At 54.4% G+C, this 26,713-nt stretch overlaps 1 protein-coding gene across 4 annotated transcripts in view; it reads left to right on the top strand.

Moving 5' to 3' along the window:
• The first annotated feature begins 5,102 nt into the window (after window positions 1-5,102).
• The window catches only part of MACROD1 (mono-ADP ribosylhydrolase 1), a 169,102-nt gene continuing 147,491 nt past the window's right edge, over window positions 5,103-26,713 (top strand). Inside the window, exons 1-3 of one of the 4 annotated variants that reach the window (XM_019036734.3) lie at window positions 5,103-5,824; window positions 20,567-20,668; window positions 21,602-21,718. In XM_019036734.3, coding sequence (XP_018892279.1) covers window positions 5,527-5,824; window positions 20,567-20,668; window positions 21,602-21,718 — 517 coding nt within the window. In that variant the 5' untranslated portion in view covers window positions 5,103-5,526. The remainder of the gene's footprint in view (window positions 5,825-20,566; window positions 20,669-21,601; window positions 21,719-26,713) is intronic. The other 3 variants (XM_055354372.2, XM_055354374.2, XM_004051419.4) reach the window with 3 other exon arrangements.

The raw sequence follows: 26,713 nt of genomic DNA, 5'->3' as shown, positions 1-26,713 counted from the left end.
ATGACAGGAGGACCTGAGAGCTGGAGGGATGGATGCTTATCTACCCAAATGAGGCTATAAAAAGTAGAAAGATGGCAAGGTAAAAATGGGGGAGAGCTGCCACTTGAAAGACTCTCAGGAAACAGTGATGCATCAGACTTTATCATTAAGTCCCAGGGGAGAGGAGTGGATCTGGGGATCCCTTTAGATATGGTAGAATTCTCCTGGGTCCTGCTCTGGTCTTAAATCTCAGACCAGTAGCAGGAAAACCCTAACTGTACTGTGGTCCTGAATGTCACTGCAACTTCAGCCCTGCTGTGATGGTGTATCTGCTCCTCTGGATGGCTCTGCCACCTTGAAAGGTGAGACCATGTGGAGCAGAGCCAAGGGGCCTCAGCTGACAGCCAGCACCAACCATCAGTCATGTGAGTGAGACCACCTTGGACCCCCCAACCCCAGTTGGGTTGTCAGATGACTATAGCTGCAGGTACAAGAGTGACCCAGTGACACCAGCAGATGAACCGGCTAGCTTAGCTCAGCCCAAACTGCTGACTTAGAACTGTTGTTATGTTAAGCCGGTAAATTTTCAGTGACTCATTACAAAGCAGTAGATAACTGTGACAGTCTAAGAGGATCTAAGTTTGGAAACAGGATTGAATATTTAAGATAACTGATTTGCCACATTTATAAGTTTATTAGTATATAAGAGTTGTTTGGCTGGGCACAGTGGCTCATGCCTGTAACCCTAACACCTTGGAAGGCTGAAGCAGGTAGATTGCTTGAGCCCAGGAGTTTGAGACCAGCCTTGGCAACACAGTGAGACCCAATCTCTAAAAAAAAAAAAAAAAAAAAAAAAAAATTAGCTGGGTGTGGTGGCACACACCTGTAGTCCCAGCTGCTCAGGAGGCTGAGGCTGGAAGATCGATTGAGCCCAGGAGGTCAAAGCTAGTGAGTCATGATTGCTCCAGACCCTGTAGACGCTGTCCCTGAAAAAAGGAAAAAGAAAAAGAGTTGCTTAAGTGATAAGAAAAAAAAAAATCCTTGTAAGTCTCTTCTGCTGGGAATTTGAGGTGTTTGAGAGGATCAGCTACTTTAAGTCTGTAAAATATAGTTTAAAATCTATTAGAGGATTTAATTACCTAAGTTTGTAATTGGCATTAATTTTTAGAATAATTTAATCTGTTGAACTTATGAGTTAATTAAATATTAAAGAATAAGTGAACATAATTGTTCTTACTTTTATAAAAAAATTAGTAGGCTTATACATAGAAACTAGATTTACAAATTGCACTTGGATGTTTAAGAAAAACTAGTTTTTAAAATTTATATGTTTAATAAATACAGTATTAATTTAAACACAAGCAGCAGTAGGTAGCTTTTCTCTGCACAAAACCCCCTCTCCAACATTAAAAATCCTCAACTGACAACACCCTATGCCACAGCCCCAGCCGAAGATTCAGCATTCCACAGACTTCCACGCCTTTGCTTCTGTGGGTCTCTCTGCGTGGAACGCCCCCAACACATACACACCTTCCATACCTGGCAAAATTTTACTTTTTCCAAAAGGTCCAGCTCAAATTCTATGAAGATATCCTTCCTCACCGAAGTTTAGAATGCTGCTGCCTGCCCAGGAGCACTTACGCATGTGACCCAGGCCTCCAGTAGACCACGGAGAGCTGTTAGCAGGGACCTTCACTATCTTTGTGACAGCAGAGCTGAATCCCAGCAAAAAGAAACAGTAGCGCTGGTACACAGTAGGCGTCCAGGATGCTTCAGCAGCCTGGCCGTGTAGGACATGGGTTTTGGAGATTTCTGAGCAGGTGAATAACACGATATAAGTGGTTTTTTAAAATACATATTTGTTGGCCAGGCACAGTGGCTCACGCCTGTAATCCCAGCATTTTGGGAGGCCGAGGTGGGTGAATCATCTGAGGTCAGGAGTTCGAGACCAGCCTGACCAACATAGTGAAACCTCGTCTCTACTAAAAGTACAAAAATTAGCAGGGCATGGTGGCGCATGCCTGTAACTCCAGATACTTGGGAGGCTGCCCCTTGAACCTGGGGGACAGAGGTTGCAGTGAGCCGAGATCATGCCACTGCACTCCAGCCTGGGTGACAGAGCCAGACTCCGTCTCTAAATAAATAAATAAATACATGTTACTTATTTATTTATTTTTAGAGACAAGGTCTCACTGTGTTGCCCAGGCCGACCTCCAGCTCCTGGACTCAAGTGATCTCCTTGTTTCAGTTTCCCAAGTACTTGGGACTGCAGGTGTGACCCACTACACCTGCCTTATTTATTTATTTATTTTGAGAGGGAGTCTCACTCTGTCACTCAGGCTGGAGTGCAGTGGCACGATCTCAGCTCACTGCAACCTCTGCTTCCCAGGTTCAAACAATTCTCCTGCCTCAGCCTCCTGAGTAGCTGGGACTACAGACGTGTGCCACCATGCCCAACTAATTTTTTTCTTTTTTTGTATTTTTAGTAGAGATGGGGTTTCGCTATGTTGGCCAGGCTGCTCTCGAACTCCTGACCTCAGGTGTTCTACCCGCCTCGGCCTTCTAAAGTGCTGGGATTACAGGCGTGAGCCACTGCACCCGGCCTGAACGCCAAGACTTTTTTATGGCTGGGGACCCTGCCTCTACCTCATCATCCTCACTAGACATTGCCAGGAAGGTTGCACAGGGCAGAATAATGGCCCTCCAAAGACTCCACATCCTAAATCCTAGAGCCTGTAAATATGTTACATTACACGGCAAAGGGGAATGAAGGCTGCAAATCAGCTAAGTAGAGAAATTGTCACAGATTATCTAGGTGGGCTCCATGTAATCACAAGTGTCCCTGAAGATGGAAGAGAGAGGCAGAAGGAGAGTATCAGAGGGAAACACCACTACAGAAGAATGCTCAGATGCAACCGCGCTGGCTTTGAACATGGAGGAACAGGTCTCAAGCCAAGGAATGTGAGTGGTCTCTGGGAATCAGAAAAGGCAATGATACAGGCTGTCTTCTAGGGCTTCCAGAAAGGAACATGGCCTCGTGTTCCCCTTGATTTTAACCCAGTGATGCCCACATCAGACTTCTGTCCTACAGAACTTTAAGATACTAAATGTGTGTCGTTGAAGCCAGTGAATTTGCGGTAATGGTACAGCAGCAATGGAGAAGTAATATACTGCATCACCCACATGCCTCATTTCACCAATCAGTGACACCTGCATAACCATTTTCCAGACCGCAGATGGGAACCAAACAGACCTGGACCCAAGTCCGGGCTGGGATCCTGACCTGACCTTGGGCCAATCATCTCTCTGCCTGGAGGTGGTGAGAGCTGAGGATATAACGGGCTAATGGAGGTAGTGGGAATGGACATAGAGGGCTTAGCTCAGTACAGCTGGGACTTCGTGCATGTAGGTGTTGGCTGTCCTGATTGCAGTCAGCAAGGTCCTTCTTTTACTCTGAGTTACTGGAGGGGCCACAACTGGTGAGGTGACCTGGAGCCTGACTCCTACATCTTGAACCGTGCCTTGCTGATGTTTTCAGGAGAGGGTGCAGGCCTTGCTGGTGGTCCTGGAATGCTGGGGGCCGTGGGCTCTTCCTTCCTGGCCTCTGGCTCCCCTTTGCCCTCACTCCCAGGACTGATGACTGCCTACCCTGCTGCTGGCAAGTCTATGCTGATCCTCTCTTGGGCGGATTTAATGTCTGGAGTCCAAGGCTGAGCCCGTGTCACCATCCCAGTGGTTCCATCTGCATCCACGGCAGGTCAGGGATCCTCGTACGGCCATCCACGGTTATTGCCACACTCAGAGTCAGAGGCCTGGAGCACAGGAGCAGGTTTGCAACCAGCCAGACTCTCTTATTCCTAGCTGACAGCTCAAGAAGTTTGAGTCTTAAGGGGCTAGGGTACCCTAGGGCAGCAACACTAGTACTAGAACCTTCTCTGAAACCCTGGCTCGTTCCTCCCTCGTATTAAAATATATTCATTATTATTATTACTTTTGAGATAGGGTCTCACTGTGTCATCCAGGCTGTAGTGCAGTGGTGCTATCATGGCTCTCTGTAGCCTTGAACCCTTGGGCTCAAGTGTTTGCCTGCCTCAGCCTCTGGAGTAGCTGGGACTAGAGGTGAGTGTCTACCACCATACCAGGGTAATTTTTTTGTGTGGGGGCGGGTAGAGATGAGGGGGTCTCACTATATTGCCCAGGCTGGTCTTGAACTCCTGGCCTCTAATAAGCCTCTTGCCTCAGCCTCCCAAAGTGCTGGGATTACAGGTGTGAGCACTTATTCATTATTCATTATTACATTCATTATATTATTATAATGGCCCTGCCTGTATTCATTATATTTATCATAAAGTAATATTAATAGTACATAAAAATATATAAAAGTACTTAAAAATCCATCCTCGTGTTTTTTTGTTTTTTGTTTTGTTTGTTTTCTTTGAGACAGAGTCTCGTTCTGTCACCCAGGCTGGAGTGCAATGGCACGATCTCGGCTCACCACAACCTCCGCCTTCTGGGTTCAAGTGATTCTCCTGCCTCAGCCTCCCGAGTAGCTGTAATTACAGGCATGCACCACCACGCCTAGATAATTTTTGTATTTTTAGTAGAGACGGGGTTTCGCCATGTTGACCAAGCAGGCCTCGAACTCCTGACCTCGTGATCCACCCACCTCGGCCTACCAAAGTGCTGGGATTACAGGCGTGAGCCACCGCGCCCGGCCGGTTTTTGTTTAGAAAAGAAAAACAAAAAAACCACACAGACACACATAAAAACATCACCCCAATCCTTCCACCCTTGAACGCCACTTGAAGCCTAAGTTTCCTGCCTCCAAATTCCACTATTTCCACCCTCGACTCTCCTCCCCAGCTGTCCTAGATTCTGCTCCAGCTGAGCCTTGGCCCCGGGGCTGTTAGGAGGCAGAGGCTCTGGGGAGAAGTCCCCAAACCGGATTTACCCGTTCGTCGCACCTGTCCCTAGGAGGGCAGGCTGGGGTGTGGAGGCGGTGCCCTGCTGACCCGCGGGGAGAGAAGCCCGGGTCTCCCAGGCTGCAAAACGCTCGGCACCGCGGAAGCCGCGCCAGGCTCTCCCAGCTCTATACGCAGCGGCCGGCGCGCCTGCTCCGCCGCGGGGCCGAGCGGCAGAGGGGCCCGGGGCTGCGTGGAAGGCCCGGGGGCTTCAGCCCGTGCCGGGGAAGCCGACGCTCAGCCAACCAGAAAGTTAGAGGCGGCCGAGGTCTCGCGGAGTGGAGGCGCCTGGCGGCCACGGGAGAAGTCAGAAGGGCTCAGGCGTGGCTCCATCCGCGACACTGGGAGCCCGGGCGGGCGCGCACGTGTGTATACGAGTGCGTGGGCCCATCCGGCGGCCCGGACTACAAGTTCCAGGGTGCCCAGCGGCGCTCCCGGGTTTTCTGGCCGCGCCTCCCGCTGGCTCCGAGCAGGTCGCCGCTGGCTGGCAGTCGCCACCCGGTCCCAGAGTAAATAAGGGAGAGACACTCCCGAGCGCCGTAAATAGAGTCCAAGTGGGCGGAGAGCCGTCCCGCGCCGCCCGCTCATGTCTCTGCAGAGCCGACTGTCCGGCCGCCTGGCACAGCTGCGCGCGGCGGGGCAGCTGCTGGTCCCCCCGCGCCCCCGGCCCGGACACTTGGCGGGTGCCACGAGGACCCGCAGCAGCACGTGCGGTCCCCCGGCGTTCCTGGGCGTGTTCGGCCGCCGTGCGCGGACCTCGGCGGGAGTTGGGGCGTGGGGGGCGGCGGCGGTGGGGCGGACAGCCGGGGTGCGCACTTGGGCCCCCCTGGCCATGGCGGCGAAGGTGGACCTGAGCACCTCCACCGACTGGAAGGAGGCGAAATGTAAGTGTAAGCACGAGGGGGCGCGAGGGAGAGGGCGGCCTCACGTGGAGCTTCCCGGCTGGGCGGCCCCCAACGAGCGAGCAGCCCCTTCCACACGAGAGACCTGGGGAAGTTGAGGCCCCATCTGCCCTGGAACGGACCCCTCCTCCCCATTGACAGCCACCCCCGCCCCCCCCCGCGTGTTCCCAGCCCTACAGAACAATTCACTCCAGACCAGGTCCAAGTGTCCACGCGGGGGGCAGCGTGAGGAAGGCGGCCTTCCTTACCCCATTGGAATGGGTCACAGGGCACCCCAGAGATTGTGCAGGACCTACCAACTTCCTTCCCTGTGCAGGAGAGAAACTGAGGCCGAGTGCCACAGCTGGCTTCCCCAAGGTCACTCGGAGCTGGTGGCAAAATGGAGGTTATGATCCCGGACTCTCCTAACTTTGCACAGTGTGGTTCTTAAGTGCTCGGGAATGGGCTGAGGGAACAGCTCCGGGGCTGGCGTCCCACCTGGTGGGGCACGTAACCTCACAGAGTGACCTTCCTGGGCTGGCCTGTCCTGCCTCCACCCCACCCCAAGCCCCCACTCTGATGCCTTCCTGGGCACGTGGTCTGGCGCCCTTTTCCCCTTCTCGCTGGCCTCTGGCCACTTGTGAGCAGTTTGCTCATGCCAGGAACAGAGGTTAGAGGAGCAGGGCAGAGGTGGGGTCTTGTCCCTGTGACAACTGATGACACCCCTCAAGAATCACACCACTTCCTCTTGCTCCTGGAGGGGGCATGAGTCTGGGGCCTGGGGAGGGAGAGAACCCAAGCTGCCGCTACTGAGTCCCAAATAGCCCTGCCAGGCACCCAGCTGCCCCTGCCTTTCAGGGCCTGCCTCCTGGGAACCTGTGACTCTTCCCGGCTGGATCCCCTTTCAAAAGTGCAGGGAAGTGGCTAATTGGCTGGGCCTCCGTGGTGGAGTAGGTGTGGCCTCCGGGCTGGGCAGGCAGGATGGGGGGTCCTGTGGTGTTAGGGGTGAAGAGAAGATGGCTTTCTCGGGACCAGAGTTGGAAATCAAAATGATTTACTCCTGACATGAATTGCGTGGCCTGCGCCAGGATCTAAAAGTGACGGCAGAAAGCACCGACTTTAGCCCGTGAGCAGATGGAGAACTTGTCAGGCACTTGGCCCTTGCCCCAGAACAGCAGGAGGAGTTGGGGGCTGGCAGAGACCCCTGGAGGGGGAGCCACTGTCCCCACAGAGACCCCTGCTCCCCTGAGCACTCTCTCAGAGGACAACAACCCAGGAGGGTGGGAAAGAGCTATGGAGACAAGGTGCCCAGGCACCTGCTCGAGGGCTGCCGCTGTTTTTAGGATCCAGCCCCCACAACCCCACTCCTTGGTGCCAGGAAAGCAGCCGGACCTTGTGATGGGGCTGGGGTTCCTGGGCTGCTGTGTTGTCACTGGGGTCTCCCTCTTTGCTTTGAGCTGGGATTTCCAATCATGCAGCAAACTTTTATTGAACGCCCCCTAGGTGGTCAGGCTGGGGACTCAGACATGTGTCAGATAGGCAAGGGCCCTGCCCTCATGGAGCTTGTAATCTGGTGTGAGGATTACAAAGCATCTATTGTAAAGAATGTGTTCTAGCAGCTGAGACAAGGCCCGGTAACCTCAGTGCTGTGAAGACACCATAGCAGATGGGGCCACCTGAGCTGGGGAGATCAGAGGAGGCGTCTCAGGGGTGGTGGCCTGAGAAGAGGCATCCAGCTGGGTAATGATATTCCAGACCCGTTATTGAGTGACAGTGGGCCAGGCCCAAGGAGTGGGGCTGGTCTGGGGCTCTGCCTGCTACTGAAGCCACAGTTAGAGGGACGCTTTTGGGGGTGAGATGTGGAGATCCCCCAATAGTTATCTATTTCTGTGTAACAAAACACCCCGAACCTTAGTGGCGTAAAACAGCAAACCTGCATTCTCTCCATCTCTTGAGGGTCAGGAAACTGAGAGAAGCTTAGCTGGGTGGTTCTAGCTCAGGGTCTCCCTCCCTCTGAGGCTGGGTGGGACTTGGTTAGGGCTGGAGGATGGGCTTCCTAAACAGCTCCCTCCCGTAAAATGGCATTTGGTGAGAGGCCTCGGTTGGTCACTTTGGGGCCTCTCCATGGGGCTGCTTGAGTGTCTCACACGGGATAGATGTCCTAAGCTTTTCCCCCAGAGCATATGCTCCACGAGAGGGATCGGGAGGATACCCCGATGGAGCTGCAGTGCCTTCTTTGTGACCTCGTCTTTGAAGTCTCTCTTGCTTTATTCTAGGGGTCAGAATCGAGTCAGGGAGTCTGGCCATACTCCAGGAGAGGGAAATTAGGCTCTACCTCTTGAAAGAAAGAATCTCAAAGAATTTGAAGGTGTGTTTTTATTTTCTTAAAAAAAAATTTTTTTGAGACAGTTTCACTCTTTTTGTCCAGGCTGGAGTGCAGTGGTGTGATGTCACTGCAACCTCTGCTTCCCGGGTTCAGGTGATTCTCCTGCCTCAGCCTCCTGAGTAGCTGGGATTACAGGCACCCGCCACTATACCCGGCTAATTTTTGTTTGTTTGTTTGTTTTGTTTTGTTTTGTTTTGTTTTTTAGATGAAGACTTATTCTGTTGCCCAGGCTGGAGTGCAGTGGTGTGATCTCAGCTCACTGCAACCTCCGCCTCCGGGGTTCAAGTGATTTTCCTGCCTAAGCCTCCCCAGTAGCTGGGATTACAGGCGCGTGCCATCACGCCCGGCTAATTTTTTTGTGTTTTTGGTGGAGATAGGATTTCATCGTGTTAGTCAGGATGGTCTTGATCTCCAGACCTCGTGATCTGCCCGTCTCAGCCTCCCGGAGTGCTGGGGTTACAGGCGTGAGCCACTGGGCCTGGCCAATTTTCTTAAATTTTTTTTTTTTTTGAGATGGAGTTTTGCTCTGTCACCCAGGCTGGAGTGCAGTGGCGCGACCTCGGTTCATTGCAAGCTCTCCTCCTGGGTTCACGCCATTCTCCTGCCTCAGCCTCCCGAATGGCTGGGATTACAGTCGTGAGCCACTGTGCCCGGCCAAAATTTTTAAAATTAATTTAAATTTTTTTTGAGACAGGGTCTCGCTCTGTTGCTCAGGCTGAAGTGCAGTGGTGTAATCATAGCTAGCTGCACCCTTAAACTGCTGGGCTCAGCGATCCTCCTGCCTCAGCCACCTGAGTAGTTGGAAGTACAGGCGCGCATCACCATGTGCAACTAATTTTTTTTTTCTTTTGAGACAAGGTCTGTTGCCCACGCTGGAGTGCAGTTGTGAGATCTCAGCTCACTGCTTCCTCAACCTCCTGGGCTCAAGCGATCCTCCCACCTCAGTCTCCCAAGTAGCTGGAACTACAGGCATACGCCACCACACCTAGCTAATTTTTTGTATTTTTTTGTAGAGACAGAGTTTTGACATGTTGCCCAGGCTGTTCTCAAACTCCTAAGCTCAAGCGATCTACCCACCTCGGCCTCCCAAAGTGCTGAGGTTACAGGTGTGAGCCATGGGCTGCTAATGTTTTAAAACCTTTATTGTAGAGACTGGGTTTCACCATGTTGCCCAGGCTGGTCTCAAACTCCTGGCCTCAAGCAATCCGCCCACTGCAGCCTCCCAAAATGCTGGCATGACAGGTGTGAGCCACTGTGCGTGGCCAAGTGTATTTTTTAAGCCATCACATTATGGGAGATCTGGGGGGCTGCCCCAGCTGGACTCTGCCTTTGATTAGGGTCTGAGCCGTGGCCCTTGAAGACTGCTACACTTTTCATCATTACATTCAAATCACACTTTCAGCCAAGTTACATTTGACAGTCAAGTGCCGCAAGTGTAGAGATCTTCAGTGCACAGTGTATGCAACTGTGCAGCCACTACTTGGGTCAAAAGGTAGAGCATTGCCATCACGCCAGAAGTCGCCTCTTTTAACTTGGTACTGTCTGGAGCTAATCACTCTTGTGATATCTGTTCATTTTGTCTCTTCTTGAAGTCTGGCCCCTTTTACTCAATATCCAGCCAGTTCGTCCTCGTTATTGGATGTGGCAATGGTTCCCTCTTTTTCATTGCTGTATAGTGTTCCAGCGTATGAATGTACCACAGCTTGTTTCCCACTCTTTTGTTGTTTTGTTTGGTTTTGTTTTTTGAGATGGAGTCTTGCTCTGTCGCCCAGGCTGGAGTGTAGTGGCACGATCCTGGCTAACTGCAACCTCCGTTTCCTGGGTTCAAGCGATTCTCCTGCCTCAGCCTCCAGAGTTGCTGGGATTACAGGCACCCGCCACCACGCCTGGCTAATTTTTGTATTTTAGTAGAGACGGAGTTTCACCATGTTGGCCAGGCTGGTCTCAAAATACTGACCTCAGGTGGTCTACCTGTCTCGGCCTCCCAAAGTGCTGGGATTACAAGCGTGAGCCACCATCCCGTCCCCCACTCTTTTGTTGATAGGCATTTGGGTTTCTTGTAAATAAAACTGTGCTGAACATTTTTTTTTTTTTTTTTTTTTAGATATGGTCTCATTCTGTTGCCCAGGCTGGTGTGCAGTGGTGCAATCACAGCTCACTGCAGCCTCCAACTTCTGGGCTCAAACCATCCTCCCACCTCAGCCTCCTGAGTAGCTGGGACTATAGGCATGTGCCACCATGCCTGGCTAATGTTTTTAAAAATGTCTTGCAGAGACAGGGTCTCATTGTGTTGCCCCAGGCTGGTCTTGAACTCCTGGGCTCAAGTGATCTTCCCACCTCCGCCTGCAAAAGTGCTAAGCGCTGAGATTACAGATGTGTGCCACTGTGCCTGGCTTCCTGAACATTCTCTCCATGTCTTTGATGGACATGTGCTCTCATTTCAGGGCTGTACCTAGATAGGCCTCCAAATGCTTGTCTGCCTGAGAGGATCCTCTCTCAAAGCCTGGCACACAGTAACCAAACTCACAAGAGACTAACGTATAGGTCAGAAGGCATATGTGCAGTTTGTGGCGGGGAGATATAATGGCAGTGGGTCTGAAAACTCAGGTGTGCCTGAGCAGAGCCTCCTCTCCCTATGGGAAAGCCTCATGGAAGCCAAATTGTAATCTTAGGATTGCTCAGAGCATGCGATCTCATCCAGGGCTGGTTGAGTGATTTTGGAAGCCTTGCCCTGGGCAAGGCAGGTAAGTTTCCCTGTTTGAGAAGGGTCAGCCCACCCACAAGGATCCCCTTCCCCGGGCGTTTGCTCGGTATTTCCATCTATATGCAGTGCTGAGTGCCTGCTCTGGACCCATGTAAGGATGCCCAGCCCATGGCCCAGCTTGTCCTCCAAGCTGACGGCCAAACTCAGCTTCCCCCTGGACACTCCTTTTCTTTACCTCCAGGCTGACGCTCATTTCCATGGGCCCATTCTCCCTCTAGGTATGTACATACCTTCAGGCTGGATCTTCCTGGCTGGGAGACTTTCAGTCTTTTGGGGACACTTCAGCAGTGTCTGATTTTACTAGCCATGGGTTACTTTCTCTAATTTATTTTTATTTATTTGTTTTTTAATTTTTTTTTTGAGACCGAGTTTCGCTCTTGTTGCCCAGGCTGGAGTGCATTGGCGCAATCTCGGCTCACCGCAACCTCCGCCTCCTGGGTTCAGGCAATTCTCCTGCCTCGGCCTCCCGCGTAGCTGGGATTACAGGCATGTGCCACCATGCCCGGCTAATTTTGTATTTTTAGTAGAGACGGGGTTTCTCCATGTTGGTCAGGCTGGTCTCAAACTCCTGACCTCAGGTGATCCGCCCACCTCGGCCTCCTGAAGTGCTGGAATTACAGGAGTGAGCCACCATGCCTGGCCTGTTTGTTTATTTATTTGAGACAGGGTCTCACTTTGTTGCCCAGGCTGGAGTGCAGTGGTGGTATCTTGGCTCACTGCAGCCTCCGCCACCCAGACTCCAGCAATCCTCCCACCTCAGCCTCCCGAGTAGCTGGGATTACAGGTGTGTGCCACTACACCGGCTAATTTTTGTATTTTTTTTTTTTTTCTGAGACGGAGACTCGCTCTGTCACCCAGGCTGGAGTGCACTGGTGCAATCTCGGCTCACTGCAACCTCCGCCTCCTGGGTTCAAGCGATTCTCTTGCCTCAGCCTCCTGAGTAGCTGGGATTACAGGCCTGTGCCACCACACCGGCTAATTTTTGTATTTTTAGTAGAGACAGGGTTTCACCATGTTGTTCAGGCTGGTCTCGAACTCCCGACGTCGTGATCCACCTGCCTCAGCCTCCCAAAGTGCTGGAATTGCAGGCATGAGCCCCTGCACCCGGCCTCATTTTTCTATTTTTTGCAGAGACGGGGTTTTGCAATGTTGGCCAGGCTGGTCTTGAACTTATGAGCTCAATCAATCCACCCACCTCAGCCTCCCAAAGTGCTGGGATTACAGGCATGAATCACTGTGCCCGCCCTACTTTCTCTAATTGAATACCCTCAGTTTTGAGGCACTTCTTTATCCCCCCGGGAGTGCCTTTTCATCAGAAGATCATGGAAACACCCTCACTGTAAAGGCAGTTGGGCATGAGGGACTTACGGTTGGGCCCTTGTCGGTATCTGGCGCTGTGTCATCACAGGAGGGGCCTGGCTTTGGGTCCTTGTTCCAACAGCCCCTGGCAGGCAGAGCTGTGAGCCACAAAGAGCAGGGACATTGTTGTCATCAGATGTGGAGACGTGCTGCTGCTTCCTCGCTCTCCAAGCCTCAGTTTCCTCATCTATAAAATGGGACCAATGGCACCTGCTTGGAGGTTGTGTTGGAATCACATTAGACCACTTTGGGCCAGGCGTGGTGGCTCACGCCTGTAATCCCAGCACTTTAGGGGCCAAGGTGGGAGGATTGCTAGAGCCCAGGAGTTCGAGACCAGCCTGGGCAATGTATCTAGACCTTGTCTCTCCTAAAAATAAAATTAAAGAAAGAAAAGAAAAGAAACAATTTTATATATCATGGCCCAGAATGGGTCCCAGCAGCCTCCCCTTCCTTGTCACCCCTCAGGCCCTCAGGCCTGTCTCCTCTCTCTGCTCTGTGCTGGCCGTGGTGACACTAGGCTTGTCTCACGTGCTGGGGCCCTGAGCATGCACAGCCTAAGCCATCCTCTCCTTGGTGACTCAAGGTGGGGCTGCTACGCTCCAGCCTCACACCACACTGTGCAGAAGCCAGGGCTAATTTCAGCCCCCGTGGGATTTCATCCAGAGTGGATGGCTTATCTGATTTGACTGCAGCACTGGCAAATTTTCCAGGTACCCCTGGGAGTCGGGGGGCTTCTCCCACCTGTCTTTTGGGGACGCAGCCTTGCCAATGCCCTGGTGTGGGCAGAGACAAGGGGACAGGGGAGAGGAGAGGGGCTCCAAGGTGCTGCGTGCTCCGTCTCCCCTTTGCTCGAGCTGTGGGCTTTGACAAGACCCTGCTCTTGCGGGCCGGTGAGCACAGGTGATTAATGCCCCTGCCACCGAGTCTAAATGCTGCTGCATTCTGGGAGCCCAGCCTTTATCAGCCCTGCCCACCTGGCATTCTCTCTGAGAGGAGCCCTGCCTTGGCGCCCCAGCCTGCCCTCACCTCTCTGAACACCATCTTGCAAAGTGCCATAAAGACACTTCTTAAAACACATCATTGAATTCCCGTTCGCCCGCTGCACTTTATGGTTCTGGCGGAGCCTGCTTTCTCCTGCTTGGCTTTCGTGCCTGGGAGCCGCTGGAAGCTTCGTCCGGGGTCAGGCCTCTCCATCAAAATTTACTGCGGACATCTTTTTACAACACCTGTCTCACTGAACTGTGAAATACTCTTGCCTCTTCAAAAATGAAAGAAAATGAAAATGCATGTTTTACATCTTTTATAAAAAATAAAATAAAACTCACTTGTGCTTTAAGTCTGCATTTGTCCTTCTTACAGGAGGAGGTGGGAAATGTTAGAAATTCATGGGGCAAGGCCGGGCGCGGTGGCTCACACCTGTAATCCCAGCACTTTCGGAGGCTGAGGCGGGTGGATCATCTGAGGTCAGGAGTTTACGACCAGCTTGGGCAACATCGTGAAACCCTGTCTCTACTAAAAATACAAAAAATTAGCTGGGTGTGGTGGTGCATGCCTGTAATCCCAGCTACTCAGGAGGCTGAGGCATGAGAATTGCTTGAACCCAGGAGGCAGAGATTGCAGTGAGCCGAGATCGTGCCACTGCACTCCAGCCTGGGTGACAGAGTGAGACTCTGTCTCAAAAAAATAAAAAAAAACACAGAAATGCGTGGGGCATGTTCCTGGCTTAAGGCCCCTGTTTCTCCTCCAGGGGGAACGAAGAGGGGCCTGGCGGGCGAGGATTGCTGATAAGAGGACATGGAGGTGAGATGCTGAATGGGCGCGGTTGGCCTTTTCTTTCCCCATAAATCAGAAACCAGTGCAGTGTGTAGTTCTTTGGGGATCAGCCAGGCCACAGCCTTGTTCTGGTGGTGAGGACAGACATGCTGTCTGGCCTGCTGGCCTTCTGAGGTATGCACTTGGGTCCATAGACTAGAAGGGACAGGCTGACAGATGTCCTCAAGGTCGGCGCCCAGCCAGCTGGTGGCAGAGGCAGCATGCTGTCTCTGGAAAGTGGAGCCATCCTGTGGGCTTTGCTGGAGAGAAGGGGCTTTGTGGGCTGTGGGTTACTCAGACCAGGCCACCATGCTTAGGGAGGGCAGTGTGGGAGCAAGTCCAGGTTCCTCTCGCTTATGCGTGACTAGGGGCCGGTCACTCTGCCTCTTCTCTAGAACAAGGTGGTGGCATCTGCCAGATGATATCTGCTAGGGCACCTGAGGTATCTCTGGTCACGCTGGTCTAGTTCCATGGGATTCCCAGGGCCTGCCCAGCCAGAGACACTTCAGCAAGGCCTCTGGGGTCCGTCCGGGTCCCAGCCCACCAGTCCTGCCAGCATCACGGTGGGTACCTGACTTTCTGGCCACAGGTCCAGCCGTCTGGGAGTGCCCACACAGTGGCATGCCAAGGCCTCGCAGTGGGGAGGTCACAGTTGTGCAAGGTGACAAATATGGTGACTCAAATTATTTAGAGACAAGGTCTCGCTCTATTGGGCAGTCTGGAGTGCAGTGGCACAATCACAGCTCACTGAAGCCTTGACCTCCCAGGCTGAAGTGATCCTCCTGCCTCAGCCTCCCAGGCAGTTGGGACTACAGGCACACATCCACCACGCTCAGCTGATTTTTTTTTTTTTTTTTTTTTTTGAGATGGAGTTTTGCTCTTGTTGCCCAGGCTGGAGTGCAATGGTGTGATCTCAGCTCACCGCAACCTCTGCCTCCCAGGTTCAAGCGATTCTCCTGCCTCAGCCTCCCGAGTAGCTGGGATTACAGGCATGTGCCACCACACCCGGCTAATTTTGTATTTTTAGTAGAGATGGGGTTTCACCATGTTGGCCAGGCTGATCTCAAACTCCTGATGTCAGGTGATCCACCTGTCTCGGCCTCCCAAAGTGCTGGGATTACAGGTGTGAGCCACCATGCCCGGCCGCTCAGCTGATTTTTTGTATTTTTTGGTAGAGATGGGGTTGTTCCATGTTGTCCAGGCTGGTCTCGAACTCCTGGGCTCAGGTGATTGGCTTGCCTTGGTCTCCCCAAGTGCTGGGGACCCAAATAATTAGAAAAGCTCCTCCGGCTGCTGTGTCCCCAAGTTGGAAAAAAAAGTTCTCCACAGTTTTGTCCTGTTTGCTTTGTTCTCTTTGGGCATTATTTCGCCGCCAGGAAGGAGTGAGTGTGTCTGGCGTGTAGACCGCACTTTGCAGCGCACAGCCACCTTCTCCTTTGACCCTCCCAGCAAGCCTGGGTGTTAGCAAGGGAAGGCCTGCCTTGTCCCTGTTCCAGAGATGGGAAAACCAAGGCTTCAAACTGAGCATGGTGTTGAGAGGTCATGAGCCCAAACCTGGCGGGACCTATAACAGAAGAAAAGGCGCAGCCTGGGTCTAGGCCGGCTGCCACCAGCATCTGTCCATCCTCAGACGGGGAGGCAGACCTGGAGAGACCGACTGGCCTCACTTTCTCCACCCAAATGCTCTCTCTCTTTTTTTTCTTTTTTAATTAGAGGATCATCTCTGGCTCCCTCTTACCTCTGGGCTTTTGCACATACTGTTCCCTCTGCCTGGAAGACTCTGTTCTTAGCAAACTCGCCCTCAACCTTTGGTCTTGGCTCATTTATTCCTCAGCGCGCCCCTCAGCCACCCTCAGGTGCCCACGCACCGTGCCAGGTGGTGGGAATCCGATGGCAAACACAGCAGATCCCCTATGGAACCTACAGGTCAAGATGGCCAAGATCAAGAAAGGGGGCCGGCGCCGTGGCTCACGCCTGTAATTCCAGCACTTCGGGAGGCTGACATGGGTGGATTGCTTGAGGTCAGGAGTTCAAGTCCAGCCTGGCCAACATGGTGAAACCCTATCTCTATTAAAATACAAAAATTAGTTGGGTGTGCTGGTGCACGCGTGTAATCCCAGCTACTAGGGAGGCTGAGGCAGGAGAATTGCTTGAATCCAGGAGTGCAGGTTGCAGTGAGCCAAGATCGTGCCACTGCACTCCAGCCTGGGCGACAGAGTGAGACTCCGTCTCAAAAAAAAAATAAATAAAAGAATAAGTGTAAACAAAAGCAAACTATCCCATATCCTGCAGAGCACAGCAGGTACAAAGGGCCTGGGGCAGGAAGCAGCCTGGCTGTTTGGGGAACTGGTGTAGTGGGGGAGGCAGCATTGGGAGTGAGGTGGGAGAGAGGCCAGAGGACCGGTGTTTGAATGCAGTTTTGAACAGAGGAGGGATGGCACTTGATTTATGTTCCCGGGATCCATGGCTGCCGGTCAAGGAACAGATGGGGATGAGATGCACATGGGGATCAGCTGGGAGTTGGGAGCATCTGTGGGATCTAGAGAGCCATGAGGAAGGCTCAGCCCTGGAGGGTGAGAGGAAAGCTTGGTTTCTAGGGTGTCACGGGGATCAATCCAACAGGGCTGTGGCTGGATGGGACGTAGGGAGGAAGAGGATGGAAAGGGAGGGACCCCTGGTGCAGGGCCTCGAGTAAAAAAGGGGGAAGAATGGAGGAACAAAAAAATGACGTTTTGGGGGAAAGAGTCAAACGTTCTGTTTTGCATGCCTGGGCTTTGGGGAATGAGAGCAGGCAGGCGCTGTGGGGGTCAGAGGCTCAGAAGAGAGTGGAGAGACAGCCCCGGAGGTTGCTTGCTTAAAGAGGGTTTTGAATCTGTGCAACTGATTAGAAGACCTAGGGAGGAAAGCAGCAAGGACACTTCCTGTCCACAGGGAAGGCAGGAGGGGCCGCTGCATGGGGTGTGGTGACCTTGACCTTGTTGGAAGGAGGGACCAGACTGGGTGGACTGAAGGGAGCATGGGAGGGAGGAAGTGGAGACAGCGGAGGAGGGGGCAGCTGCAGGGGCATGGAATGAGGGCGTTGAGGGAGGGGACGGGATTATTTGAGGGCAGGCAGGACAGCCTGGTGGAGGGGGACCTGCAGCAGTGAGTCCTCTGGGAGGTGGGCCTGGCAGGTGGCAGCGCTGGCAGGAGGGACCTTCATGCCCAGTGACCTGAGGGAGGGAGGACAAGGTGCGGGCAGGTGGTGGAGGTGCCCGGCTCAGTGGGGGAGGACAGCAGCTGGAGGAGGAGTGGGGGCAGCTGGGGAGAGGGGGAAAGGTGGGGTCCCCTGCCAAAGCAGCAGCTGAGTGGCCAGGCTGACAGAGCCCCTATGGGGGAGGTGAAAAATTTAGAGGCAGCTTTCTGCTTGGTGGTGGGATTTCTTCCAGTGATTTACAGCCCCTGGGACCAACCAGAGAAATTGGGATCACTTCCTCCCTGAAGCTTTCCTGGCCTCCCCTCTTCTTGGTCAGGCTCCAGGACCTCACCTTGGTGAAGGTGAGGATGCTTGATAAATATTTATTAACTGACTTATTGGCATTTGAGCTGCCAATGAGAGGTGCAGAGCCCGGATGGAGTGGCCTCTCCTCCCTGGCCTGTTCTTTGCCCTCGGTAGGTGGTACCAGCTGCCAGCAGCTCAGCCCTTTGCCACGTGCCAGGCTAGCCCGGTCCACTTCCTATGAAATGCAGGAGGTAGCTTCCCACAGCCTCATTATACAGAAGAGGACAGCGGAGGCTCGGGAATGCTCCTTTCAGATGCCAGCGTCCCCTACCCCCACACAAAGAAAGGAGTCTTCAGATGGGGGCCCCTGGCCTGCTCCTCAGGTCCTGCTGGGGCCATGTCCCCAGCAGGGAGGCTGGCCTCTTGAAAAGGGGGGGCAGGGAATGGGCTGTGAGAAGCGAGGGATGCTAGTGATAGAGGGGCCAGCAGAGGTACCCTTGGCCCCTTAGAAAGAAGGCACATGGCGCCCAGGCGCAGTGGCTCACGCCTGTAATCCCAGCACTTTGGGAGGCCAAGGTGGGCAGATCACGAGGTCAGGAGATCGAGACCATCCTGGCTAATACGGTGAAACCCCATCTCTACTAAAAATGCAAAAAATTAGCCAGACGTGGTGGCACATGCCTGTAGTCCCGGCTACTTGGGGGGCTAAGGCAGGAGAATCCCGGGAGGGGAGGTTGCAGTGAGTCGAGATCATGCCCTGGACTCTAGCCTGGGCGACAAAGCAAGACTCTGTCTCAAAAGAAAAAAAAAAGAAAGAAGGCACATGGTACACTCTTTTTTTGGCAGAGTCTTGCTGTGTTGCCCAGGCTGGAGTGCAGTGGCATGATCTCGGCTCACTGCAACCTCCGCCTCCCGGGTTCAAGTGATTCTGCTGCCTCAGCCTCCTGAGTAGCTGGGATTACAGGTGCCCACAACCACGCCCAGCTATTTTTTGTAATTTCAGTAGAGACGGGGTTTCACTATGTTGGCCAGGCTGTGCTCGAACTCCTGACCTCAGGTGATCCGCCCGCCTCGGCCTCCCAAAGTGCTGGGATTACAGGCATGAGCCACTGCGCCTGGCCAGGTGAAATCATTTTCAATCTGGTTATAGCGCCCCTGGGATGAAGTCAGTTCCCCACCTCTGTCACCCCACAAACAATTTTATTCTCCTGCGACCTTGTACATGCTGTTCCTGCTGCCAAACACCCTTTCCGGCCCTGGCTACTTCCCATGGCTCTTCCAAGTCTCCCTTGAGCCTGCCCCGCCGCCCTGCCTGGGGGTTCCCCAGGGAACTCCTCTGCCAGCCCCTGAGTGTCTCATAGTGCGTCTCAGAATTGTAATTGCTTGACTAAAGCGCCTGGACCAGCTTCGACTCCCCAGCTGGGTTGTAGATTCACGAGGGCCAGGGCCAGGTCAGCCCTCTCAATGCATCCCTGGTACTGAATGCAGGACCTACTTGTGCCCAAACGTGTTTATGGAAGAGGGGGCAGAAGTGGCTGCCAGGAAAGGTGGCTCTGGCTTGAGCAGCAGTGGGGGCTGACCAGGGGTGGGCCTAGCCTTTTGTGATGACCCCACCTTTGCATCCAGCAGGGACTCTGGACTGGGCCCCTAGCATGAGTTCTGTCATCTAATGCTCTCAGCATCCTTGGGCTGTTATCACCACTGCCAGCAGTGGTTAGATGAGGAGATGGAGGCCTGGATGATGAAGTGACTCTGGCCAGGAAAACACCCTGCTGTGTGAGGGTGGCCTCCCAACCTCCCTGAACATTTGTGGAGGGACCTACCTGTCCCCCTCACTGCCATGTGCATAGAAGCTTCCAGGCTGCAGTCCTTCCTTTCTCACCACCTCCTCTAATTGCTCTCCCACCTCTACATACTTTTTGATGCTTTTTGAGTTTCTCAATTGTAGCCTTTGCTGTTTGCCATGGGGGCTGCCCCATCCCGGGAGCCTGTGGTCCAGGGTGCCAGGCTGGGCTGAGAGCCTGGTTGTGCAGGCGGCCTCGGGCCAGCAGGGGGAGCCCGCGAGCTGCGAGCCTGGCCTGGCGCGGTCGGGGCGGGCCCTTCTGAGACGGGTTCCAGGTGTCTGTGGCTGGTGCCACCCCCAAGGGAAGGCGGAGCCCATGGGACAGTGCTCAGGCAAGGGGAGCCGGCCAGGGTAGACCCGGAGTCTGTGAGCGGGTGGGGGACTCCTCACTCAAGTCCCTGCTCCTGGCTCCTCACTCAAGTCCCTGCTGTGTGAGGGTGGCCTCCCAACCTCCCTGAGCCCCGGTTTCCTCATCTGTAAAATGAGAACGATTCCAGCCCCATTGGTCATGCTGGGAGCCCTCAGCCGCTGCCGGGGGGCGGGGGGGGGGGGGGAGGATGTTAGGGACAGGTGCCAGGTCTGCTTGGTCCTGCAGCTCCTGGAGAAGGACAGCTATCCCGCTGCCTGCATGCAGTGACAGTGAGGACAGAACTGACTGGCGGTGGGACTGATGGATAATGTCACTGGCTGAGTGCTGCCAACCAGCTTGGCCTTACTTAGTGTGTGGGAAGAAGCTCGGAGCTGTTCCGCAGGGGATGTCTTCACCCCCGTTCTAATCAGGGAGAAACGGGGGACCCAGAGAGATGTGGACGCTGCTGGAAAGTGGCAGAGCTGAATTCATCGCAACCCAGGTCTGCGATGCCTGAGCCAGTCCCTCAGCCTCCCCAGACCTCAGTTTCCCTCCCTGAACAAAGAGAGCAGGATAAGATATTCTAGGGGCCTCTGAGGTTCCCCCAGCATGCCTGCCCTGTGTGCCCAGGGAAGGATGGACAGGAAGAGCTGGTTTGCATTCTTGGATGAGGCAAGAAGGGAGACATGGGGGTGCAAACCCCAGGCCCGTTCCTCTGCCCCCACCCTGATCCTCCTTCCTGCCTCTGCAGCCTTTCTGAAGGGCCTGAGTGACAAGCAGCGGGAGGAACATTACTTCTGCAAGGACTTTGTCAGGCTGAAGAAGATCCCGACATGGAAGGAGATGGCGAAAGGTAGGCCCTGCTCGGGGGAGGCCCTGGTGGACAGGCTCCAGACCCGTGGCTTGGGAGAATCGTGCAGACAAGAAGAGCTAGTCCAGTGGCATGTATCGAGTGCTTGCAGCAGGCAGGTGCTCCGCGTGTATCACCCCATTCAATTATTTTATTTTATTTTTTGAGATGGAATTTCACTCTTTTTGCGCAGGCTGGAGTGCAATGGCACGATCTTGGCTCACTGCAACCTCCACCTCCCAGGTTCGAGCGATTCTCCTGCCTCAGCTTCCTGAGTAGCTGGGATTATAGACATGCACCACCATGCCTGGATAATTTTTGTATTTTTAGTAGAGATGGGGTTTCACCATATTGGCCAGGCTGGTCTCGAACTCCTGACCTCAAGTGATCTGCCCGCCACGGCCTCCCAAAGTGCTGGGATTACAGGCGTGAGCAACTGCGCCTGGCCATCTCATTCAATTATTAACACAAGTGCAATTTTTATCCCCATTATATGGTTGGAAACAGAGCCCTAGGTTAGGTGAGCCACCTGCCCGAGATTACTTCCTTGTGGGGAGCTGGGGTTTGAAGCTGCGATTTGGTTGCTTACAGCGGGGTGTGTTGGTGAGACAGCAGGCCTGGTGACCCATAACCCTGGGCAAGTCCCTGACCCACCTAATTCTCAGTTTCTACGTCTGTGAAATGGGATAGATGATATTGGCACTGTACCTGCTGGTGGCCTTGCTGTGAAGATGCAAGGAGTCCCCGCGTGATTTTAGCACGCAGTAGGTGCTCCTCAGTGTGGGTTCCTGGTACTGGGTCAGCAGTCATCGTGCTGCAGGCTGCCTCTGGAGGTGGAGGGAGGTCGATAGGGAAGGCCCTGGCCCCTGGGCCCTGGCTGGGTCCCTCTGCAGTGGGCAGCCTCGCTGTGACCTCCCCGGCCCTTACTTGTTCCAGGGGTGGCTGTGAAAGTGGAGGAGCCCAGGTATAAAAAGGACAAGCAGCTCAATGAGAAAATCTCCCTGCTCCGCAGCGACATCACCAAGCTGGAGGTGGACGCCATCGTCAACGCCGGTGAGTGGCTGGCCTGAACCAGAGACCTGGTGGCCGCCCTGTTGCCTTTGCTCTGCTCTGCTGTGCCAGGCCTGGGTGGACGCCACCTGGCTCCAGTGAGGCTCGGGTTGCTGGCAAGGACGGCCTGCTGGCGCCATGGCAGCCCAACGTGTCGGCCACTCGGGCTCCTCTTCCCTTGAAACCCTGACCTGCTGTGTCGGGGGCGCCTTGCTCCACTGAGACCCATTAGTGGCCGGGGAAGGGGGAGAGCTGGGCTGAAACTGGGCTGCCCTGCCAGGAAGGCAGAGGCCACAGCGGGGAGGTCTGACCTTGGGGGGCCACAGAAGCCCCAACCAGTGCCTGCCTTCCTCTGCCTTTGGCCTGGCCTGCCCCCCCTTCAGAACTGGGCGGGTGAGGGAGCTTGTTGAGGGATAGTGGGGGCAGAGAGGTCCCCTGCGGTGCCCTGGCAGCTTTCCAGAGCCTAGAAACAGGAGCTGCTCAGCTTCCTGCGCTCGCCTCTTGCTGGCTTGGCAGTTTATTGTGATGAGTATGGGAGCCGGCTGCTTCTTTGTGGGAGGGAGGAAGGGGGCTGCTACTCCACACAGCTAGTGGTTGTCTGGCAAGGTCAAAGGCGCCAGGAAAGGACTTTGGCATGGGGTGCCAAGGGCTGGTTAAGTCCAGCAGGTGGCTTGTGGAACAGGTTGAGTGACGGCTGAACCCCGGCCCTCGCCCGCCTGCTCGCTCGCTCTTTTGCTTACCTGGCATCTGCACCAAGCATTGGAGGAAGGGGTGCCTCTTTCTCAGACCCTGAATGTGGGGGGCAGGTCCTCTCGTCTTGGGCTCCAGCTCACAGGGAAAACCCTGCCGTGCCAGCCCCTCCCTAACCTGTGCAGGCCCAGGGCACCCCCGGGAGCTTCTCGAGTCTCCTTCGTCCCCACTTTGCGCTTGTAGCGGTCCTGCCTGGCCCCAGCGCTGTCCCCAGTGACTCTGGGGCATGGTGGTGCCGATGCTGTGAGCATTTCCGTTAATCTCTGTGAGTGACGGGCTCTAGGATCTGGAGAGGGGAGGTCACTCGGCCGCCGCGGGCCTGGTCCATGGGGTCTGAGTTGTGTTTCCTGAAGCAACCTTGCTCTATGCGTCTTCCCACCGTTGACTGCAAAGCTGGATAGTCATATGGGGGTGCCTTGCCCGCACATTCCCTGTCTAGGCACACAGGTGACAGGTTACACGTAGGCAGGAGTTTCTGCTCAGAGTGGCTGGCTGAGGGCAGCAGGGAGAGCTAGGGTCACCTTGGGCTTCTGCAGGTGGTTCTGATGTGTTTCTCTAGGGCCACTAGGATGAGAACTGCTAGTCCATCTGAGGACACACAGCTAAGACAAAGCCACATCTGGGTTGGCAGACGTTACAATGGCCTAGGGGAGAAGGGCATTCTTGCTGCCTGTGCCCAGGAGGGGCTGGCCTGGAGCAGAAGGGCAGAGCCTTGGGGCTGTGGCTGAGGGGGCAGTCAGGCAGGCCAGTGGGTACTCCAGCCCTGCCAGTCACTGGCAAGCGTGTGAGAGGTACTGCAGTGGTACCTTCTTGCTGAGCTGCAAAGTGGCCGGAGGGAAAATGAGGCATCTTGTGAGCTGTGTCCCCCCTGGGTTGGTGGTTCGCTGCAACATGGGCCAGCAGAAAGGGTGCAGGGACCAAGGTGGGGTGTTGATGGGTGCAGATGGAATGGGGGCGCTCCGGAGGCTGCACCCGGGCTGTGGGCGTGATTAACGCTGCTTCCTAAGTGCCCTTGGGAGTCGCCAGGTTTTGGATGCAGCAGCTCCATCAGAAGCGCTTTAGTGCCAGCTCCATTTGCACCAGGGCCAGGGCTGGGGCAGTGCTGGCTGAGTTTCTCTGGGGACTCCCCTTCTCTGTGTCCTTGCCTAGGCCTCTGTTTCCTCCTCTGCACAATGAGGGTGGTGAAGAAACCACCCGTCATGTTACTGGGGGCACTCGGAGCTGATGCACGTGACGTGCAAATGGCGGTCACTCAGCACCTGGCGGGAATCGGGGCTCAGCACCTCGCACTGGTGCTGAAACTGGTGTCATCAGCGCTGTTCTGGGCATCACCCCTGTCCCAGGGGTGCCGAGGGACATGGTACCTCCTGCAAATGATCAGCTTTCACCTCCCCCTGCTTGCCTCAGTTTACCCACACACCTCTTGGTGTGTTCTCCTGGGATCTTTTTGTTCTAGACTCTCACAGCCAGGAGGACCCGGTACCCGCCTGGAATCCCAGGGAATGACGGAGGCAGGGTCTGAACACGGGCTTCCCACACAGAGCCCGAGTCTCCTTTCAGCCGTCCAGGGCTTTGTGGAACCCCAGCGTTCAAAGTGGCTTTGGCACTCGTCAGGCCTCCAGGGTCCTGGGTGGCCTTGGCTCCCACCGCAGCCCCTTTGCCCACCAGGGGGCAGCAGAGATTGCAGTTCCCAGGAGCCCATATATCAGCCTGTTTATTAGTGGAATAAAAGTTGTCGGCAACGGCAGGGCTTTTCGGGGCTGCATAAATCTGCGTCTGTGCCTCGTGAAACCCATATGTGCTTAATTCATATGTAAAGTTTCAAGCAGGAAGAGAATACATGTCCATTAAATTCTGTTTGACTTGATTATAATCATTAGCCGTGAATAATTGCTTCTCAGTGCCTACCGCGGAGCCACCACAATAAGCCAGAGGAGAGAGCAATTATCTTGGGGTGGGGATTTTTAAATTTATATTTTTGAAGCCAGGAGCAGTGCTGGCCCCGCGGGCGTCAGTGGCCCACGGAGAACGCCGTGGGTCACACTGGGCTGGGAGCTTGAGATCTGGCCGCCCGCCGGAGCTTCTGGATTTTGTTGTGGAGAGCGGTTCTCTTTGTTCCTGCTGCCATATGGGAGGGGCTGTCGCTGCCTGGGCTTGGGTCCAGCTGCAGGGATGTGGAGGGGAAGGGTGCAATGGGAGCTAGGAGAGGGCTGTGAGGGAAAGGGGGCGGGGAGAGCTCCCAACCCCCCACCCTCCTTCATCCTGAAAAGCTGTGGGGTTGAAGGGGTCTCCAGCCAGGCTGTGGGCATCTCCCTTGCCACTCAGCAGGGCCCTGGGGATCCTTGGAGAGGGCAGTTGCCAGGTGTCCCCCTGCCCGCCCCCCTCACTCTTTCCCTTCCCTGAAGAGGCATCTGCCTGTGACCTCCCTCAGGCCATTGAGAATTGGACCCTGGGCGGGATGTAGTAGCTCACTCCTGTAATCCCAGCACCGTGGGAGGCCGAGACGAGAGGATCACTTGAGCTTGGGAGTTTGAGACCAGCCTGGCCAACATAGTGAGACTCTATCTCTACAAAAAAAAAAAAAAAAAATTAGGCATGGTGGTGTGTGCCTATAGTCCCAGCTACTCAGGAGGCTGAGGCAGGAGGATTGCTTGAACCTGGGAGGTTGAGGCTGCAGTGAGCCATGGTTGTGCCACTGCACTCCAGCCTGGGTGACAGAGTGAGACCCTATCTAAAATAGATATGTATATGTAATAGAACATCAGATTCTGGGCCAGGTACGATGGCTCACACCTGTAATCCCAGAACTTTGGGAGGCTGAGACAGGCGGATCACTTGAGGTCAGGAGTTTCGAGACTAGCCTGAACAACATGGCGAAATCCCATCTCTACTAAAAACACAAAAATTAGCCAGGCGTGATGGCATGCACCTGTAATCCCAGCTACTTGGGAGGCTGAGGTAGGAGAATCACTTGAACCCAGGAGGCTGAGGCAGGAGGATTGCTTGAACCTGGGAGGTCAAGGCTGCAGTGAACCATGATTGTGTTACTGCCTTCCAGCCTGGGCAACAGAGTGAGACACTCCATCTCAAAAAAAAAAAAAAGAAAGAAAGAAAATCAGACTCTGAGGCTGCAGGCGGTGGCTCACTCTTGTAATCCCAGCACTTTGAGAGGCTGAGGCAGGAAGATTGCTTGAGCCCAGGAGTTTGAGACCAACTTGAGCAACACAGTGGCACCCTATCTCTACCAAAAAAAAAAAAATTAAAAAAGATTAGCCGGGTGTGGTGGTGCATGCCTGTAGTCCAGCTACTTGGGAGGCTGAAGTGGGAGGACTGCTTGAGCCTGGGAGGTCGAGGCTGCAGTGAGCTGTGATTGTGCCATTGCACTGCAGCCTGGGCAACAGAGTGAGACGCTGTCTCAAAAAACAAATAAAAATAAGAAAATCAGATTCTGTTTCCCTACTGATCTCCTGGCATTTGAAATTCAGGACTGGTTTCCACTCTTACATTATTGGGCTATGAGATGTGATTGGGATGTGTGTGATGGTGTGTGTGTGAGGTCAGGAGTTTGGCCTGTGTGTGTGATGTGTGTGGTGCGTGTGTTTGTGATGTAGCATGTTTGTGTCTGTGCTTGTGTGATGCGTGGGGTGTGTGTGATAGAGTGTGTGTGTGAGGTCAGGAGTTTGGCCTATGTGTGGGGGGTGTGCGTATGCATTTGTATGATGTGTGTGATGCGTGTGTGTGCATGATGTGTGTGTGTCTGTGCTTGTGTGATGCATGGGGTGTGGGTGATGGAGGGTGTGTGTGGTGTGATGTGTGTTTGTATGGGATGTGGTGGGAGTGAGGTGGGAGGTTGGGCAGAAGCATAGAAGTGGGGATGCCTGGCTGGCGGGTGGCAGGGCTTGAAGTTGCAGGGACGGGACAAACCCCCAAACCCTCAGGCACAGTGCAGGCCTCCCTGGGCCCTGTCCCCATGGGCTGCCAGCTGAGGCCACTTGCTTGGGTAGCACCCGGGAGAGTCTCAGGCTCCTGCCATCTGTGTCGGCCACAGCTCCTGCCCACAGGAGCATGGCACATCCGTCTTAATGAAATTGGGCTGCCACGTGCAGGAGATAAGCCAGGGAGCCCCCGCAGGCCCCCTCTTCTGGAGGAGGAGGTTCTCAGAGCCGGTGCCTGCCTCTCCAGCCTTGCCTATGACCTCAGGCCTGTGTCTGGGGAGAGCACCGGTCTCAGGGTCTCCACTAGGGGGTG

The sequence above is a fragment of the Gorilla gorilla genome, chromosome 9 (assembly GCF_029281585.2).
Source record: "Gorilla gorilla gorilla isolate KB3781 chromosome 9, NHGRI_mGorGor1-v2.1_pri, whole genome shotgun sequence".
In the NCBI taxonomy this organism is placed as follows: Eukaryota; Metazoa; Chordata; class Mammalia; order Primates; family Hominidae; genus Gorilla; species Gorilla gorilla.
This window is presented reverse-complemented; position numbering and strand designations above follow the sequence as displayed.